This window comes from Mesoplodon bidens (genome assembly GCF_964165515.1).
Source record: "Mesoplodon bidens genome assembly, chromosome: 5".
Taxonomy (NCBI): Eukaryota; Metazoa; Chordata; class Mammalia; order Artiodactyla; family Ziphiidae; genus Mesoplodon; species Mesoplodon bidens.
The window spans coordinates 8,942,984-8,962,793 of NC_138161.1; the positions used below are offsets into that span (position 1 = coordinate 8,942,984).

At 44.4% G+C, this 19,810-nt stretch overlaps 1 protein-coding gene and 1 long non-coding RNA gene across 2 annotated transcripts; one reads left to right on the plus strand and one right to left on the minus strand.

Annotated features, from left to right (window-relative positions):
- Nucleotides 1-202: 202 nt before the first annotated feature.
- RIPPLY3 (ripply transcriptional repressor 3) lies at nt 203-9,782 on the minus strand. The gene is made up of 4 exons (XM_081234859.1): nt 9,642-9,782; nt 8,746-8,812; nt 4,303-4,370; nt 203-1,062 (listed from the first exon to the last, which is right to left on the minus strand). The coding sequence occupies exons 1-4, from the start codon at nt 9,743-9,745 to the stop codon at nt 753-755; spliced, it is 549 nt and encodes a 182-aa protein (XP_081090985.1). The 5' UTR covers nt 9,746-9,782; the 3' UTR covers nt 203-752.
- A 592-nt stretch (nt 9,783-10,374) lies between these two features.
- Nucleotides 10,375-11,264, plus strand: LOC308617777. The gene is made up of 2 exons (XR_014015931.1): nt 10,375-10,505; nt 10,878-11,264. It is a non-coding gene; the product is annotated as an uncharacterized lncRNA (long non-coding RNA).
- Nucleotides 11,265-19,810: the final 8,546 nt, after the last annotated feature.

Below are 19,810 nucleotides of genomic sequence, written 5' to 3' on the forward strand. Positions count from 1 at the left end.
TTTTGCAGTACGCAGGCCTCTCACTGTTGCGGCCTCTCCCGTTGTGGAGCACAGGCTCCGGATGCGCAGGCTCAGCGGCCATGGCTCACGGGCCCAGCCGCTCCGCGGCATATGGGATCCTCCTGGACTGGGGCACGAACCCATATCCCCTGCATCGGCAGGCAGACTCTCAACCACTGCGCCACCAGGGAGGCCCCATCATATATGTTTTTATCCAGAATGGTTCCCCCTGCCAGATCCTTATCTTTTTATTTTTGTTACTTTTATGGAAATTATTCAGCGTGTTTGTGTGTTTTTTATAAATAAACCTTTTTTTTCAGAATGTCACTAAGCAACCACATCAACCTCGGACAATATCTGAATCATTTTTACAAAAGTGGAAATAGCCAAATAAAGAGTCTCAGGTTAAGTGAGAGGCAAGGGTGGGTTATTAATCGATATGGAATAATTTGTCATTTGATCGGCACAGTGACATTGCTGAAGGTGCTTTGAAAGTTGGCCCCACCTGATAACAACCCATGTGGATGCAAACCTCTTGGACCTAGAATCCTTTCTCAAAGGTACAAATGAGGCACAGAGAATCACTAGGAGAAAGGATGAGTAAAAGCTGAGTCCTTGCCATGAGTGGGGTGCTGGCCAGAGAAAGTCAAGTCCTCGTACACCCAGTTGAAACGCAAAGTGTCCTGGTGTGGCTGTCCCCAAAGGTTGTCCCCAGGGCACGTGTGAGGTGGGTCTGGTGCAGGAGAGACAGACTACTTGGATGAGGGGCACCCAGCATCCTCCAGAGAGTCAGGGTAGGGGAGCGGACCCTTACCACCGAGGCCACTGCAGCCTCCGGGGTGCCATCCTGGGTTTGTCAGCTGGTCTCTGCCCTTTCCTGCTGGGCCGTCTTGCGCCTCCTGGCACTGAAAGTCGGAGGGCAGGACTTCTTGGTCCTGCTCTTCATCTGAATTGGACTCATCGTTGTAGAAGTGAATGGTGGCTTGCACAGGGAAGCTGGCCAACACCTTCTCCCCGGAACTCTGCAGATACTCTTGACGCTTAGAAATGGGTAAATAAAGTCTAATATTTAAGAAACAAATACACCATTAATCAACCTGAACACAGTCTTAAACTGCATCTAGAGGATCCTTCTCCCTAGAAGCAGCTAACCCCCAATCTTCCTTCCCGATTTTGCCTTCACTGTGCACAGTGGGTTTTTTTTTAAGTCATCAGAACACAAAACTGTGAGCAGATGGGGGGACCTGGTAGTGAACCCCACACTAGGTCAGAAGTGAGCTGTAACCTGGGTGAGAAAATCAACTTAGACCAATACAGGGAGAAGGGTGTGCTTCCACAAAGGTAAAAGGATAGTAAAACATTGAGTTCCAAGGTTAAGAGGCTCTCTCTGGTCAAACAAAGGACCTGATTCATCCTGGATAATACATGTCCTATTCAGGGGATGCCTCACTCCCCCCTGACCCTCCCCCCAAGCAGAGGTAATGTCATGACTTTGGAGGAAACTTGACCCTGAAACCCTGGTCTAGAGAAGTGGCTAATCTTTCTGAATGTTGCCATGGTAAATGTCGCCCGTAGGGGTGCATCCCTCACTTTGGCAGAATAGAAAACGGCAACCCTGGCAATTTTTCTAGAAGACAGAGAGGGAGAGGGAGAAAGAGAGAAGGGGGGCGGGGGGAGGGAAGGGAAGGAAAGAAGGAAGAAAAGGAATATATAGAATTTGGAACCTCTAAATCCAGGTTTTGTGAATTTAGGATTCCAGTTATACATGGAAAGTATTTTAAATGTCCCACTGTCCCCATAATCTCTTCTTGTAGCTTTGACTTACTAATTGTTTGCATTTTCCCCTGTGGTCTTATAAAGGAACTGAGAGGGATTATCAATCGATCATTGCTTGTTTGCAAAGCTGATTTCAATTCCCCCCTTTTTGGACGGAGGAGAAAAGGGAGAGAGAAAACACCTTACTATAAATAATGTAGGGCAATCTTTAACTTTCTAAGATTGCCAATAGATGATGGTTCTCAACCCCCAGGGGACATTCAGCAATGTTTGCAGTCAACTTTAGTTACCCCAGCTGAAGAGCAGCTACTGTCATTTAGTGTGTAGAAGCCAGGGATGCTGCTAAACACCCCACAATGCCCAGGACAGCCCACAACAAAGAATTATCCACTCCAGTCAACTATATTTCAATTTTTAAAAATTAGCCAATCCAAAGCGTCAGTAGTGCCGAGACTGAGAAACTCTGCAACAGAGAGAACGCACATCTATGTAAATCTAGGACAGCATAGTTTAATGGTTGGCCATGTTAAAAATTAGGTGTCATGCTGAAGTATTTACAAGCGGGTGTGTAGGATGTCTGGGCTTTGCATTAAACTATTCTAACAACAACAACAAATCTTTGGGAGAGATGATAAACATGATCAGATCCTGAGAACACTGATAATTATTGAGGCTGGTGATGCACATGGGGGTTCACTATACCATTCTCCCCATTTTTGTGCATAAAAAGATAAAATTTTGTAATAAAGATAAAGTTGTGTATTCAGCCCTCAATGCACAGCTACACAGATGCAGATCACACATCACCAGTCACTGCATTTTCAATGAATCAAAAGTCGGGCCACAGCAGAGTCTGTGAGGCAGGCGTGGGGGCAGGTGCGAAGATGAAGCCTCATGGGGCATGAAGGAGGGGGTGGCTCCCAACCCCAGCCCACATTGGGGTCACCTGGGAAGCCTGTAAAAATACAGATACCTGCGCTTTTCCCCAGCACCCCCAGGGGAATCGCCCTGCCCCACCTCCCGCCTGTATTTGTAAAGTTTCCCCAGTGACTTCATGAAGATTGAAGACCACTGATGTGAAACACTAGGAAAACTTCCTTTTTCCAAAAGTCACTCTTTGATCAGTTTGAGGGGCTCTAATTTTCATCTCTGGCAATTAGTATCCTTGAGTTTTATTAAAGCTTCTAGTCTTCCAGGACAACCAGGGAGAAAATACTCTGATTTAAGGTGACAGCGTAGGCTAGGTTTATTTTGGTGAAGGAAATGACAGCTGGAAAGAGACAGGCTGAGAGAGATAGAAGAGAAACAGACATAGAGAAACGGATAGAAGTCCAGTGCATGAACCACTTGCCCAAAATGAACGAAATGTAAGAGGGATATAGGGAATTCCCTGGTGGTCCAGTGGTTAGGATTCCACACTTCCAGTGCAGGGGACACAATTTCGATCCCTGGTCAGGGAACCAAGCGGCGTGGCCAAGAAACAAACAAACAAAAAAGAGGTATACAGCAGTGAGGGTCCTGATCACCGCCAAGACCAGGACCATGAAAGAACCACTCAGAGGCCAGAGGATCCAACCGTGGTACAGTATCCATCCAGTCCCTCATTTACTTCACATCTACATTTAGGGGGTCTACTTTGCACTAGGCAGTACATTAACTTATATCCTGGGAGAAAAATAGAAATATACCTAAATATCTAAGTAAATAAGCCGATATGCATATACAATTCATATGCAATTAAATTTAACACAAGGCAAAATATGGTATAAAAAAGAGGTATAAACAAGTATAAACAAAAGAGGCCAATTCCAACTTGCAAATGAAACACTGAATGAATGAATAAATGAATAGATTCTAGAAATCCAACAAAATATCCTTGAAGTTCCTTGGGATAATCATAACTAAATAATGTTGGAGAATATACTGAATTATTTTCCATTTTTTGAAAATGTATACACTTGAAGACACTGAAGTGTATTAATGCTTATATTTAAAGGAAATAATATAGTCCGGCAGAGGGCACCTTATGTGGAAGGCAGCCTTAATCGTTTTTTCAAGATTATTATGGACTGAAAAACATTATTCTGAAATGTCATAGATTTATCTTCAAAAATTATAAATTATCTTTAGAGGATAATTATATGCATGTGTACTTTTAAACTGTATTGTAATTCACACATTAATTTGTCCCACATAGGAATGCCTACACTGAGAATCATTACACTTTTTCAGGTCAACATTCTTTAAAAATTATTTTAGCTTGCTTTAAGTTATTAACTAGTTAATTATTATGATTGCAAATGAGCTTATATTCTCTTTCTTAAAGGTATGAAGTGAGCGGATACTGGCCAAATAATTTATACACATAGGTATTTTGCTATGTTTGTATCCATTAATATAAAACCCATAAAATACACCCATTTTAAAATCATATCTTGTAAACCTTTAGAAATGTGACATTAAAAATAAAAATAATAATTTTAAAAAAGGAAATAATACATTTCTTACAGTGAAGTCAGATATTACCTTACAGGATGCTGAAACCCAAAGGCCCCCTTCGATCCAAAGGTTTGTTGGTCACACCCAGGCTCAAGCTGTAAAGACAGACACATACAAACACAGACACAGTCAAGAAGCCGCTGAAAGCAGCATCCTGAAGTTTTTAAAAATAAAATCTAAGTAGCCTGCACTTGTATCAGTTCCAATTTTAGAGATAGTTTAAACACCTTAACAGTATTTGATAAGCTCCTCTTCCTCTTACTGTTGTCACGATATCCCGGGCACTGTGAGGGATCCCAAGGTGGAAAGATGAGTCGGACACAGTCCCCCAGTTCATGCATTTTAAATCTAATGTGGAAAGACACACATAGAGGCAAATAACTACATTACAAAGCACCATACAGTAAGATGCTAACTATTCTAAACAAGGAAGAGGATCAGGAAAGGGTTCATGGGGGCCTTGGCAGAGACATCAGTGGCACTTGGGTATGCAGTTCTGGGCCCATTCCTAGTGGAGCAAAGCATCAAATTCCGAGGGGCGGGAAAGTAGAGAGCATAGCATGGAAAGGTGGAGCCCAGCGTGGAATGAATGAGAGACTGCATTGGTAAAAGGGCTCAACAGGAAGCTAAGTCCAGACACTGAACAACTTGAATACCCACTACTGAGTCTAAGTTTCATTCTGGAGACAGGATTCAAGACCATTACTGACTTTGAGCTGGGAATTTAACAATCAGATCTGTATTTTAAGGATCATGGTGGCTGCTGGGAGCAGTGCATAGCATAGACTGGTGAGGTAAGGGCTTGGAGGCACCTGACAAGAGGTGATCTGAGCTCAAGTAACATCAACCAGAAGGGAAAGGAAAGATTCCAAGGACATTCAGCAGCATCCAAAAGGGCAGAGACCACTTGCTGGGGGCCCTGAATAGCCAAGGCAATCTTGAGAAAGAAGGAGAAGCTTGAGGCATTGCACGTCTTGATTTCAAACTATATTACAAAGCTATAGGAATCAAAACAGTATGGTATTGGCCTAAATACAGGCACATAGATCAATGGAACAGAATAGTGAAGCCAGAAATAAATTCATGCATATATATCTTCAATTAATTTATGACAAGGGAGACAAAAATATACAATGGGGAAAGGACAGTCTCTTCAAAAAATGGTCTTAAGAAAACTGAACAGCCACATGCAAAAGAATGAAACTGGGCCCCTATCTTACACCATACACAAAATATAGACTGGATTTAAAATCTGAATGTAAGACCTCAAACCATAAGGCTCCTTGACATTTTACCAGGCTTATTTTTATAATATGCTATGGTAAGCTAAGGGAAAGAATGAGGGTCTTTGGAACAAAATCTTTTCCATAATGAAGTTCACTCTTTGGGGTCTCCAAGAAATCACGTCTGTATTAAGCTCCGTTCATAATTATAAAGTATCTCTAACTGCTCAGACTCACTCTACCACCATAAGCAATCCTGGGCTGTCAGTGGCAATTTTACACCCTGTGATGGGAGAGAATATAATAGACAATGCAAGCCTTGGCGGACGCCTAAAGGCAGTGGCGGGTAGTATGGAGAAATAGCTTCCTTTAAGTGATTAATTCTAACCAGACTCTGGGAAACACATAGCACACTTTTATAAACTCTATAAACTTTACCCCACAAACATACACAGATTTTAAAACTTCGCACCTCAAATATCCTCCTCTTAAACGTCCTTTTCTGATGACTTAAACGTCTAAATATTCACACTCTGATAATTCAGGGTAACAGCAATGTATACAAGGTACACACTGTGTTAAAGGGGTGTGCGACAGGGCTGAACAGCTACGAAACCAACATGCCACAGACAGCACCTTCCCTTTGCACCCAGAGAGGTGACATCTTTCCTTGGGGGAGGGGGAGGGGGAGGACACACTGACAGGGAGCTGTTGAAGCACGTAACTGGGCTTTAGCTGAAGGACGTTAAACAAGAACACCGCGTCCAACAATGCATGAGCTCCACAGAAGCTCCTGACAGGGTCCCCGGGACAGTGAGCAGCCGCCGAGCATTGGGGGGCGGGGGGGGAGGTAGGGGGGTGATTGTTTAGCCACAGCGGAGCTCACACGTGATGTGTGTATCACATCACATTCTTATGGCATTTGTACCAAAACCTTCTGATTCTCTCAGAATACATGTTTCCGAGGGTCTCTACCAAGAAAGAAAAAGGGGGGGGCGAGGGGGGGTTTGTGCGAAAGAAGAGATACAAGAGAGACTTTTGTGAGGATCTCTCTGTGTCCTCTCCATGCATGCCTCTGACTCTGGTAAAGCTACGATGCGGCGGGGGGGGGGGCGGGGGGTTGTGGTGGGATGAATTGGGAGATTGGGAATGACATGTATACACTGATGTGTATAAAATGCATGACTAGTAAGAACCTGCTGTATAAAAAAATTAAATTAAATTAAAAAAAAAAAGCTACGATGCAGGAAGCCTGGAAGATGGAAGGATGCGCAGGAGAACACAGTCCCTGACATGCCCTAGAAATCGTCTCCCTTGCAGGCTTGGGCCGTCATTCATTTTTTCCCAGTCACGGGAGGGAGACAGCTCCCAAGCGGTGGTGCCAGGGGAACCAAATAAGCGAGGGTGACCCCACTGCTCAGGACACAGAGTCTTGAGACTTTCCCACGAATTTAGATTGTATTCTAACTGTGATGTGCTCGCCTGCAATCGTGGTACAGGTCGCTAGGCAGTAATTCCTCACCCCTCACCCACACCATTCCCGACCAAAGACATTTCTCAAGAAATACACAACAGAGCTCAGGAGCCGAGGAGTTCTCCTGCTTTGTCGGCAGAGGGCGCTGCTGAGCAAGAAGCCGTCCCTCCCCGCGTCGGGCTGCCCTCCCCAGGCTGGGGCTCCGGGAAACCGAGCGGATACTTCGGGTCTGCAGTCGTCCGCTGCTGACCGCTCTGCCCGGCATATCAGGGTCTGAAAAGAGCTGGCCAGGGGTGGGGGCCGGGCAGCGAGCTCTACAGCCCCCATGAACACCCACTCTCCACCCCGGCCCCCCAACAAATCCATGAACGCAACTGCTTGATCCGTTGTGCCTCGCTGATGATCAACAGAAAGTTGCCATAGCTTAACATTTTGCTGCGAGTAATCTTCATTTTTCTCACAAGTGGCCTTCTCATAATAATGGGGGGGGGAAAGACTACCTTACATTAGAAAGTGTGCTGTATTTTCACTCTTGCAAACGGAGAGGCTATACATACACTTCATTTAAAAGAAAATTGGATAATTTTTTCTCCCAAAAACCTTTTAAACCTTATGTTTAAGAACTTCAGTTTGAATGCAAAAGAAGGAATTACTTCCCATTATTTAGATATTGTATGTAAGAATAATTTGCGCTAAAAAAATCATATTCCTTGTTAATTTAATATAATTTGATTTGCTTCACTCTTTAAATAATAGTAACCGAATTAAAACTCTCGTTATTCAGACTAATTTAATAAAAGAGTCTAAATTTCACAATGCATGAAAGGTCTGAACCTGAGTTTCTTATCATACTAAAAATAACTGCACAATGCCGCAGGTGTAACCTAATGGTCCTTCCCAGCCCAATTAACTCCAACATTTTAAAAGTCATCAATTTATATTTCAAAATATAACAAAGGACATGCAAATTCTATGAAAGTAAGTCATTACTCCAGTAAGTATAAAACAATTTAGTTACCAATGCAGGCGACAAAAGAATAGTGGTGGTGATTAATCTTCACCCACAAAGCCCTCAGCTGGAGTGTGTTTGCTCAGACAACATGATTTACCCCAGGAGTGCTTGCAGACAGGGCCCAGAGAGCTTCAGAAAGGGCCAGGCGGCAGGTGGGGACTTTTAACCACACCTTCTGGGCACCCGAGACAGGGCTCTGCCCGTATTTGCTCTGTGGCACCAGCCCAGGGCTAATGGCACACTCAGCTTTTCTCTAAGGTGAGGGGGACCGAGACAGACTTCTCCTCTCTTCTACCTGCCAGTTAGCAGGAAGAAACCCAACATGGGGGAATTCCACTGGTGGCCCAGTGGTTAAGACTCGCCACTTTCACTACCGTGGCCCAGGAGGGGTTCAATCCCTGGTCAGGGAACTAAGATCCCTCAAGCCCCGAGGTGCGGCCAATAAATAAAAACAAATAAATAAAAGAAGAAGAAAAAACCCAACATGGAAGAAATCTCTTATAATGCCCTTGAAACAGTTCTGCCATAGTGACTTTGCTTTTCAAGAAAGGTGAAGCAAGCAAGAGCCAATCTGTATATGACTCAGATATGATCAACACCCAACTGGCCAAGCTCCTACCCCCAGACCCCAAGGCACCTCTGCATTAGATGACCAAGGGAGGGACTGGCCGAGGAGGCCTTTCATGGTCCCTTTATTTTAGGGATGGTGCCACTTCCTGGCTGAACTGGTTGATACCTACAATGACCACACTTAACCTTACCTGGCTTCCAGTTCTGGTGGGGTCAGCATCCTGGGGGGTCAGGATCCAAGGTCTCCATGGTGTTTGGCTGGAAGGACACGGACCAAGAGTGAACCCCAGCATTTTCTGCTTTTAAAGTTAGATCATAAGAGTTAACATTCTTATAATTTCTAATGTCTGCCTAAGAGTCACTGGACACACCAGAGTGTTCTCTCAAGTTCTCAGTCTGTGCCATTTGCGTTTTTTTCTCCCGCCACATTCTCAGTTCTCTGCCTTCACTGGGCTTTTTGAGAAATCCCAAATATGATACACATCATTATTTGAGGAATTTCTCTTCCCAGCCTGGCAGGATTCTTCCATTCAGACTCCCCTCGGTAGCTGGCCACTTTGTTGCTCATTAATTTCTAACTGCACAGAGATGAGTCTACAGAGTTTTACGATGCAAAAAGTGGGAATGTGTTTCTCCTCTCTGGCTGCCTGGCCACCCAGCCCCTTCCACAACTCCCCTGCTAATTTGATTTTAACTTTACTACCTTAAAAAAGGTTGGTGCCCGGGGACAGCGAAAGCTGAGCCCCACGCACAGGGCAAACAAAGAATGTCACCAAGAGTGTGACAGTCAACGTGACGCGACCCCCTGCAGGGTTCGCTGAGGGGCCCCCGAAGACTTCACCGCTCCCAGTCCGGTGGGTTTCAGATCTAGAAACCGAAGCTTTGGCCCATTGCCGGACACCTCCTGGGCCTCCGCACTTCAGAACTATGCTCTGGAGCCGGGAAGATTCTGCGTCCCCGACTCTGGCTAAGGAACTTTCTCTGCATCGCGTCGGGCTCCAGGGCTCCGCCCGGCTTCGGGGGCTCAGCGCGGCCGGAGCATCCTGCCTGCGCTCCCCGCACCGACGCGCCGTGGGGACACCCTCACCTCTCGGGCCCGCGCGGCGGTGGTGGTCCCCGTGGACCGTCCTCGGGGCAGTGACAGACGCGTCCCCGCGCCTCCCGGGCTCCGGCCGCTGCCTCGGGTCTCATGGTGCCCTCGGAGCCCGCGCCCCTCCAGCGGCGCCCGCGACCGGCCGCGCCTTTAACCGCTCGGGCGAGGGCGCTCACCTACCCGCGCTCTCGGCGCCAGGTTTAAAAACGGGGGCGGGGCGGGGAGGGGACACGGGAAACCCGGGAGAGGGTAGGGAGGGCACCGGAGAAGCTCCGGGAGGGAGCGCCGCGGGGGGGAGGGGACGAGGTCAAGAAGGGGAATTGGGAAGCCCTGGTCAAGGGTGTGGAGGGAACAAAGGAAATCCAGCCATAATCGCCAGGGGCGGGGGCGAGGAAGCTCGGGGAGGGGACGGCGGGAAGTGACACAGAAAGCCTTGGAGAGGGGGGCACAGGGGGCAGGGGTCTTGGGCGGTGGCGTCGGGCGCGCTCCCTCGCCCAGGGGCCTCCCGCGCCCGGTGCTGGAGAGGAGGGATCCCTGGCTTCTTCCCGCCCCTCTGGGGTCTCCGCGTCCCTCGGGTTTCTTATTCCTGCATCTAGGTCTCCAGATTTGCGGGAAATCTCACGTCCACGACTTTTAAAGCGGCCGCGGGGTCTGGGGGGCGGTTACTGAAGCCTGTGGACCCGCCCTGCCTGCGGTGCTGAACCGTGGGCGCCCGGAAGCCCCGACCGCGATGCTCAAAGCGGCGGTGGGGCTGCAGCAACGCATCCAGGCGGTGGAAGGTGGCGGAGAGAGCTCTCCAGATGAGAGCACCCTTCCCAGCGACGGAGGCCTTGGAGAAGGATGTGGCTTTCTCCGAGGGTGGGTGCGATTTTCCTCTGGTTAGCCCCGGGCCCGGCACAGAAAGCGCCTTGGATGAGCCGGGATGGCGCGCGTGCCCTGGGAATACCTGGCCGGGCTGCAGGGCTCGCGGGGGCGCAGCTGTCGTGGTCCCCAGAGCTCGGGCAGGGTGGGAGGAGCGCTGTTTCATTAGTAGAGTCCGGCGGCAGAACCCTGAAGGCGGCCGGCCTGGACTCGGGCCCCTCGCTTAAGTACGATCTGCTGCTCAGTGCCCCACTGACGCCGCGTCTAAGAAAGCGAGCTTACTTTATGTGACTTACGGTAATGGAATTTTTTTTTAAAAATTAAAGAACTTCAGACATTAAAATGTTTCCACATTTTTTCCCCTTTAAGAGCAACAGGTTATGGCTTCCCTGGTGGCTCAGTGGTTAAGAATCCGCCTGCCAATGCAGGGGACACGGGTTCAAGCCCTGGCCCGAGAAGATCCCACATGCCGCGGAGCAACTAAGCCCGAGCGCAACAACTACTGAGCCTGCGCTGTAGAGCCCGCGGGCCACAGCTACTGAAGCCCGTGCGCCACAATTACCGAAACCTGTGAGCCTAGAACCCGAGCTCCGCAACAAGAGAAGCCACCGCAATGAGAAGCCTGTGCACTGCAGTGCAGAGGAGCCCCCGTTCGTCGCAACTAGAGAAAGCCCGCACACCGCAACGAAGGCCCAATGCACCGAAAATAAATAAATAAAATAAAATAAAATATTTAAGTTGTGTTAAAAAAAAAAAGGAGTGTGGGAGGGAGACGCAAGAGGGAAGAGATATGGGTATATATGTATATGTATAGCTGATTCACTTTGTTATAAAGCAGAAACTAACACACCATTGTAAAGCAATTAGACTCCAATAAAGATGCTAAAAAAAAGAGCAACAGGTTATGACAATAATGAAACCTTATTAAAGGCGAAGAGAGGAATTAATTTTAAAACTAAAATTTCACACAATGATTTTAAAAGACACTGAGTATAAGGGCATGGGAGAGGGGAGGCAAAGAACATTAACAGACAACATTGCAACAATAAGATACCATATTTAATCTACCAACAGAGAAAGGATTTTATAAAGGGACGATGGGCAACCAGTGTGGGTGCCTTCAAACGAGAGTCTTCAGGTAGCCTGTGGCAATGCAACCGGGGTACTTTCAGAAAAGTATGACAACTTACATCACGTGCCTTAAAAATATTCACCTGTTGGGCCCAGTAACTCTACTTCTGTGTCTATATTAAAGATGTATTCAAGATGGGGAGGAAGACGTATTTAATCACAGAAAGGTGTTCATTATAGTGGTTTTTTATGATGTTGAAAAGTAAGTCTCAAAATATAACAATGATTAAATAGATGATAGTGGAATATCATGCAGCTAATAAAAACATTTTCTGACTTGAACAGCATGGGGAAATACTTGTGATGTTAAAAAAACAAGATTGGGGCTTCCCTGGTGGCGCAGTGGTTGAGAGTCTGCCTGCCGATGCACGGGACACAGGTTCGTGCCCCAGTCCGGGAAGATCCCACATGCCGCGGAGTGGCTGGGCCTGTGAGCCATGGCCGCTGAGCCTGTGCGTCCGGAGCCTGTGCTCTGCAACGGGAGAGGCCACAACAGTGAGAGGCCCGCGTAGCGCAAAAAAAAACAAAAAAGAAAAAAACAAAATTGTATGAGTAGGACCAAACAGTATACAAAGGATACAAATGACAAAACAGATGTGCCCACTGGGTACTCGTTAAACATTTTAAAAATGTTTTCTAAAATTTTCAACAATGAGCCTATATTATTTTTTTTTGTGAGTGGTAAAATACACATAACATAAAATTTACCATTTTAAGCATTTTCAAATATAATTCACTGGCACTAGGTAGACTCACATTGTTGTGCAACCATCACCACCATCCATCTCCAGAACTTTTTCATCATCCTGAACTGAAACTCTGTACCCATTAAACACTAACTTCCCATTCCTCCCTTTGCCAGCCCCTGGTAACCACCATTCTATTTTCTGTCTCTATGGCTTTGACTATTCCAGGCTTGTATAATAGGAATCATTTGTCCTTTTGTGGATCATGTATTAATTTTATAAGTTATACATTTAATCTTCACCCCAACCCTGCAAACAGGCATTATTCCCATTTTACAGATTAAGAAACAGGGGGTTGAGAGAGATTAGATAACTAGTGCAAAGTCACCATCTGGTTAGAGAGCCAGTACTCTTGGTCCTGCTGGGTACATGGGCTTTGGAAACCAAATGCCAAAAAAAATACATTTAAAGGTCAAAAAGGACTCAGGACAGCATCTGCACACAGTAGGTACTCAGTTATTATAATTTTTTTTTATTGAAGTATAGTTGATTTACAATGTTGTGTTAGTCTCAGGTATACAGAAAAGTGATTCAGTTATACATACATATATTCTTTTTCAGATTCTTTTCCATCATAAGTTATTACAAGATATGGAATATAGTTCCCTCTGCTATACAGTAGGTCCTTGCTGTTTATCTATTTTATATACAGTAGTGTGTATCTTTTAATCTCAAACTACTAATTTATCCCCACCCCCACTCAGTTTTGTCTTTTTGCTTTGTTTTGGTTTTCTTTCTGCCAAACACATGTAAGACCACAATGGCCACAGCTGGAACAGTCTGAACAGCAAAAGAAAGCAGTATTAGGTTATAACCCAAAGTATACAATAAATATTATTGAGTTCATACTGATATAAATAAATATTGAATAAATGAATAAATGGGAAGAATAGGCAAGTATTCTTAAAAATTATTTATTTATTTATTTTTAAATTTTTGGCTGCACTGGCTCTTTGTTGTTGCCCGCAGGCTTTCTCTAGCTGCAGCAAGCGGGGGCTACTCTTCTTTGTGGCGCGTGGGCCTCTCATTGCAGTGGCTTCTCTTGTTGCAGTGCACGGGCTCTAGGCACATGAGCTGCAGTAGCTTCACTGCAACATAGAAGCCCTCACGTGCAGCATCGTAGATCCAATGCAGACAAAAATAATAAATTAATAAACTTATTAAAAAAATTTTATGTAAACCTGAGAAAACCATAATTCGAAAAAATACATGCATCCAATATTCATTGCAGCTCTATTTACAGCAGCCAAGACATGGAAGTAAACTCAATGTCCATTGACAGATGAATGGAAAAGATGTAGTTACATATATACAGTGGAATATTATTCAGCCATAAAAAAGAATGAAATAATGCCGTTTGCAGCAACATGGATGGACCTAGACATTATCATAGTAAGTGAGGTAAACCAGACAGAGAAAGACAAGTATCATATGATAATGCTTATATGCAGAGTCTAAAAAAAGATACAAATGAACTTATATACAAAACAGAAATAGACCCAAAGACATAGAAAGCAAACTTATGGCTACCAAGGGAGAAAGGGGGAAGGGGAGGGATAAATTACGAGTTTGGGATTAACATACACACACACATATATAAAATAGATAACCAACAAGGACTTACTATATAGCACAGGGAAATATACTCAGTATTTTGTAATAACATATAAGGGAAAAGAATCTGAAAAAGAATACTTATATAAAACTGAATCACTTTGCTGTACACCTGAAACTAAAATAACATTGCAAATCAACTATACTTAAATAAAAAAATAAAATAGAAAAGTTTATGTAGATATTCAATCCTCGAGGAAATGGAGTGTAACTCTATAAACCATAGTTTTTAAATTATGCATTTTGTTTGCTTGTTTGTTTGTTTTTTTGCGGTACGCAGGCCTCTCACTGTTGTGGCCTCTCCCGTTGCGGAGCACAGGCTCCAGACGCTCAGGCTCAGCGGCCATGGCTCACGGGCCCAGCCACTCCGCGGCATGTGGGATCTTTCCGGACCAGGGCATGAACCCGCATCCCCAGCATCGGCGGGCGGACTCTCAACCACTGCACCACCAGGGAAGCTCTATGTATGTTTTTTATGAAAATATATGTAATGAAAAATAAATTCATTGGTAATATAGAATAAAGGTTTGGGGATTTTTTTAATTTCTTTTTTCTGCAGGTAAAGAAATTAAAATACAGGAAAAGAAATAAAGTGCTGTTGAGGTAGTTGGGAATTCAAAAGGCTTTGTGCCACCAAGTATGTCATCACAATTTCTTTTTTTAAAAATAAATTTATTTATTTTTGGCTGCGTCAGGTCTTCGTTGCTGCACGGAGGCTTTCTCTAGTTGTGGCGAGCTGTTCGTTGCGGTGCGCGGGCTGCTCATTGCGGTGGCTTCTTTTGTTGCGGAGCACGGGCTCTAGGTACACGGGCTTCAGTAGTTATGGCACGTGGGCTCAGTAGTTGTGACTCATGGGCTCTAGAGTGCAGGCTCAGTAGTTGTGGTGTACGGGCTTAGTTGCTCTGCGACATGTGGGATTTTCCCGGACCAGGGCTCGAACCCGTGTCCCCTGCATTGGTAGGCGGAGTCTTAACCACAGCACCACCAGGGAGGTCCCCTATAACAATTTCTTAAACTTTTTTGGATCCAAGGAAGATTTTTACGATAGACGAAGTGTTTGGTGAAGGGTATAGAAATCTTAAACTTAATTAGGACCATGGTTTAGAAACTGGGAAAAATTGTATAACTTCAAGTATGTAAATTCCTGCCTGAGAGGTGGTGTGGGAAATAAATAAAATTGAGGTGCTGTTTCTTGCTCTGTTCTCTTTAATTAAAAATTCTTTTTCACATGCTGACTTTCAGCTGTTGCTTAAAAGCAAAGAGTAAAGATATTAACCCTCAGGGTTTCCGGCTTGCCTAGGAGGAGGATACCAAAAGTCAAAACATCTAAGAGGGCAGAATATTTTTACATAAACAGTGCTGAAGACAGGCGGGGAAATGACCATTTCCTTTCCTTCTGTTTAGGCAGAACCTATTTCCTGTTATCCACTCCACAAAGCACTCTGTACCTCTGAAAGCTGATTTAGAAGTTACAAGATGTAGTTATTGCTGTGGCTGTTGTTGTTTTCTGAAAGATTTTTGGAGACTAAAATACATGTATTTGTTGCATGGGAATAAGTAATATATTTGGTATTTTGAGGGGGGGTTAAATTAATTAATTAATTTTTATTTTTTGAAATTGTGGCAAGATACAAATAACTAAAATTTACCATTTTAACCATTTTTAAGCATACGGTTCAGTGACATCACGTACATTGACATTGCTGTGCAGTCATCACTATCATCTGTCTCCAGAACCTCTTCATCATCCCAGACAAACTCTACCTATTAAATAATAACTCCATTCCCCCCTCCCTCGTCCCTGGTAACTTCTATTCTACTTTCTGTTCTATGAGTTGATTATTTTAGGTACCTCATATAAGTGGAATCATGCAATATTTGTTCTTTTGTGACTGCCTTATTTCACTTAGCATAAAATCCTGTTAAAAACAAGATAACAGGGCTTCCCTGGTGGCGCAGTGGTTGAGAATCTGCCTACTAATGCAGGGGACACGGGTTCGAACCCTGGTCTGGGAAGATCCCACATGCCACAGAGCAACTGGGCCCGTGAGCCACAACTACAGAGCCTGTGCGTCTGGAGCCTGTGCTCCGCAACAAGAGAGGCCGCGATGGTGAGAGGCCCGCGCACCGCGATGAAGAGTGGCCCCCACTTGCCACAACTGGAGAAAGCCCTTGCACAGAGGCAAAGACCGAATACAGCAAAAATAAATTAATTAATTAATAAACTCCTACCCCCAACATCTAAAAAAAAAAAAAAAGGTGTTTGGTATATAGTAACCTCAGGAAATAGTAATTATTATTAAAAAAAAAAAAACACAAGATAACAGACCCCAAATGGAGTCAGTTATGCTAAGCCCCGTGTTGCCAAATCAAGACTTTTTTTGGGGGGGGGTTATTTTTATTTTTAAAAAATTTTTTTATTGGAGTACAGTTGATTTACAATGTTGTGTTAGTTTCTGCTGTACAGCAAAACGAATTGATTATACATAAACATATATGCACTCTTTCTTAGAGTCTTTTCCCTTATAGGTTATTACAGAGTGTTGAGCAGAGTTCCCTGTGCTAAACAGCAAGTCCTTATTAGTTATCTATTTTCTATATAGTAGTGTGTATATGTCAATCCCAATTTATCAACCCCTCTTCCCCACCCCAAAATCAAGACTGAATTACAGTTTGGCCTCCTTCAGAAATGGAATCTTAAACTAGTCAATCAGGAGTCACCTGCTCAGCACTAGTGAGATAATATGCCTGATAGATCCTGCCATCCCCTAAAGGGAAGTGACCTTGCCAAAACCAATCTGCTTTTTGCCCCATTAACTTCCTTGTTCCTGCTCCCTTCTGCTGGTAAAAGTCTTTCATTTGGAAAAAAAAAAAAGTCTTTCAATTTGTACAGCTCCTCAGAGCTCCTTTTTATCTGCTGGAGTGGATGCTGCCTGATTCATAAAGCCCTGAATAAAACCAATATGATCTTTAAAATTTACTCAGTTGAATTTTGTTTTTTAACAGTCTTCAAGGTTCATCTATGTTGTAGCAAGTGTCAGAATATCCTTCCTTTTCAAGGCTGGATAATATTCTATTGTATGGATGCATCACTTTTGTTTACCCATTCATCTGTCAGTAAATACTTCGGTTGTTTCTGTCTTTTGGCTATTGTGAATAATACTGCTATGAACAACATTCATGAATCCCTGCTTCAATTCTTTTGGGTATATACTCAGAAGTGAGATTGCTAGATGAAATATACTTGGTTTTGAATTCTTATTTTAAGGCTTGAGTTTGCTCTTGAAAAAAAAATTTAACATGAATCTTGTGTTCAAAGTGTGAACGGGGGAAACGTTCTGTAACCAAGCTTCCCCCTATGACTGTGGATGTCCCTAGCTCTACCATGTGATAACTGACATTTGGACACTGGAATCACCTCCAGATACTACCTGTGTTAAAGCCAGACCATAGCAATGGCTACGAGATCCTGCCGGATCTCCCCTGACACCCTTTACTTCTCAGATCTCATCTACTGCTCTCTCCTCCATCCTTCCCCCTAAAGCCCCTGGCCTCTGGACTGTTAATGCACCAGGAACATCCCAGAAACACTCACCTTTCGGGTGAACCTGCCTCTCACCTTCTTCAAGTCTTTACTCAAGTGTCCCGTGAGGATGATGCTTTCCCTGGACACTTGTTTAAAGTACCTCTCTCTCTCTCTCCCCTTCTCTCTCACACACACATACATCCCTCAGCATTGCCTAGCCTCCTTCCTTTCCTGCTTTATTTTTTTATTTTTATTTTTTTTTTTCTTTTTGCGGTATGCGGGCCTCTCACTGTTGTGGCCTCTCCCGTTGCGGAGCACAGGCTCCGGACGCGCAGGCCCAGAGGCCATGGCTCACGGGCCCAGCCGCTCCGCGGCATATGGGATCCTCCCAGACCGGGGCACGAACCCGTATCCCCTGCATCGGCAGGCGGACTCTCAACCACTGCGCCACCAGGGAGGCCCTCCTGCTTTATTTTTATCCGTAGTACCTACCACATTTAACATGCTATTTTTAGCTTCTTTTATAAATAAATAAATAAATTAATTAATCTTTTTATTTTTGGCTGCATTGGGTCTTCGTTGCTGCACACGGGCTTTCTCTAGTTGCGGTGAGGAGGGCTACTCTTCTTTGTGGTGGCTCCTCTTGTTGTGGAGCATGGGCTCTAGGCGTGTGGGCTTCAGTAGTTGTGGCACTGGGCTCAGTAGTTGTGGCTTGTGGGCTTAGTTGCTCTGTGGCATGTGGGATCTTCCAAGACTAGGACTCGAACCCGTGTCCCCTACTTTGGCAGGCAGATTCTTAACCATTGCAACAATAGGGAAGTCCCTAGCTTCTTTTTTAAAAAAATTCTACAATGCTTTACAATTTTCAAAAGTTTCACACACATGATTTCATATAATCCCATAATAACCCTTTTTTCTCCTCTACCCGTATATTGCCCCTCCCCCATTTCCTCTCCCCACTGGTAACCATTTGTTTTTTTCTATATCTGTGAGTCTGCTGCTTTTTTGTTTTATTCACTAGTTTGTTGTATTTTTTAGATTCCACATATAAATGATATCACACAGTATTTGTCTTTCTCTGTCTCACTTATTTCACTTAGCATAATGCCCTCCAAGTCCATCCATGTTGCTGCAATTGGCAAAATTTTGTTCTTTTTTATGGCTGAGTAGTATTTCATTGTATATATATACCACATCTTCTTTATCCATTCATCTGTTGATGGACACAGGTTGCTTCCATACCTTGGCAATTGTAAATTATGCTGCTACGAACATTAGGGTGTATGTATCCTCTAGAATTAGTGTTTTGGGTTTTTTTTCGATATTAACATACAACTTAAAAAATCTATTTATTTTATTTATTTTCTGCCTCTCCCAGTAGGAGTTCAGCTCCATGAAGGCAAGGCTTCTGTCTGTTTTTGTTCACTACTGTATCCTGGTGTCTACAAAGACATCTGACACATAGTAGGTGTTGGAGAGCGTGTAGCTGTAACTATGGTTAGCTTCAGAAGAAAATGAAGAAGTACATAGCAGTGGCCCAATTTAATTATGTATGTTGACCTAACGCCCAAAATGAGAGAACATAGAAAGCAATGTTTTATCCACATGTGGCCGATGATAAGTAATAGGATCTTACTTCAGGCTGTCCCCAAAGGAAACAGGGTGATATTCTGCCTAAAGAGGATTGAAGAGTGGCCCCAAAAGTTATGTCCAAGTCCTTACCCCCAGAACCTGTGAGTGTGACCTTACTTAGAAAAAGGAACTTTGCAGATGAAATTAGGTTTAGAGCAAACCGTAAATCCAAGGACAGGTGTCCTTGTAAGAGAAAGGCAGAGGGAGGGACTTCCCTGGCAGTCCAGTGGTTAAGACCTCGCCTTCCAAAGCAGGGGATGTGGGTTCAATCCCTGGTCAGGGAGCTAAGATCCCACAGGCCTCGCAGCCACAAAAAACCCAAAAACATAAATCAGAAGCAATATTGTAACAAATTCAATAAAGACTTTAAAAATTGTCCACATCAAAAAAAAAAAAAAAAAGAAGCTTTAAAAACAAGAGGAAGGCAGAAGGAGATATGAAGTAGAGACACAGAGAGAAGATGTGAAGACAGAGGCAGAGGCTGGGATTATACATCTACAAGGCAAAGAACGCTGAGGATTGCGGCAGCCATCCGAAGCTGGGAGAGAGGCATTCAAGGGATTCTTCCTGAGAGCCTCGAGGAGGAAGAAACATGCAGACGCCTTGATTTCAGACTTCTGCCTTCCAGCACTCTGAGAGAATACATTTCTGTT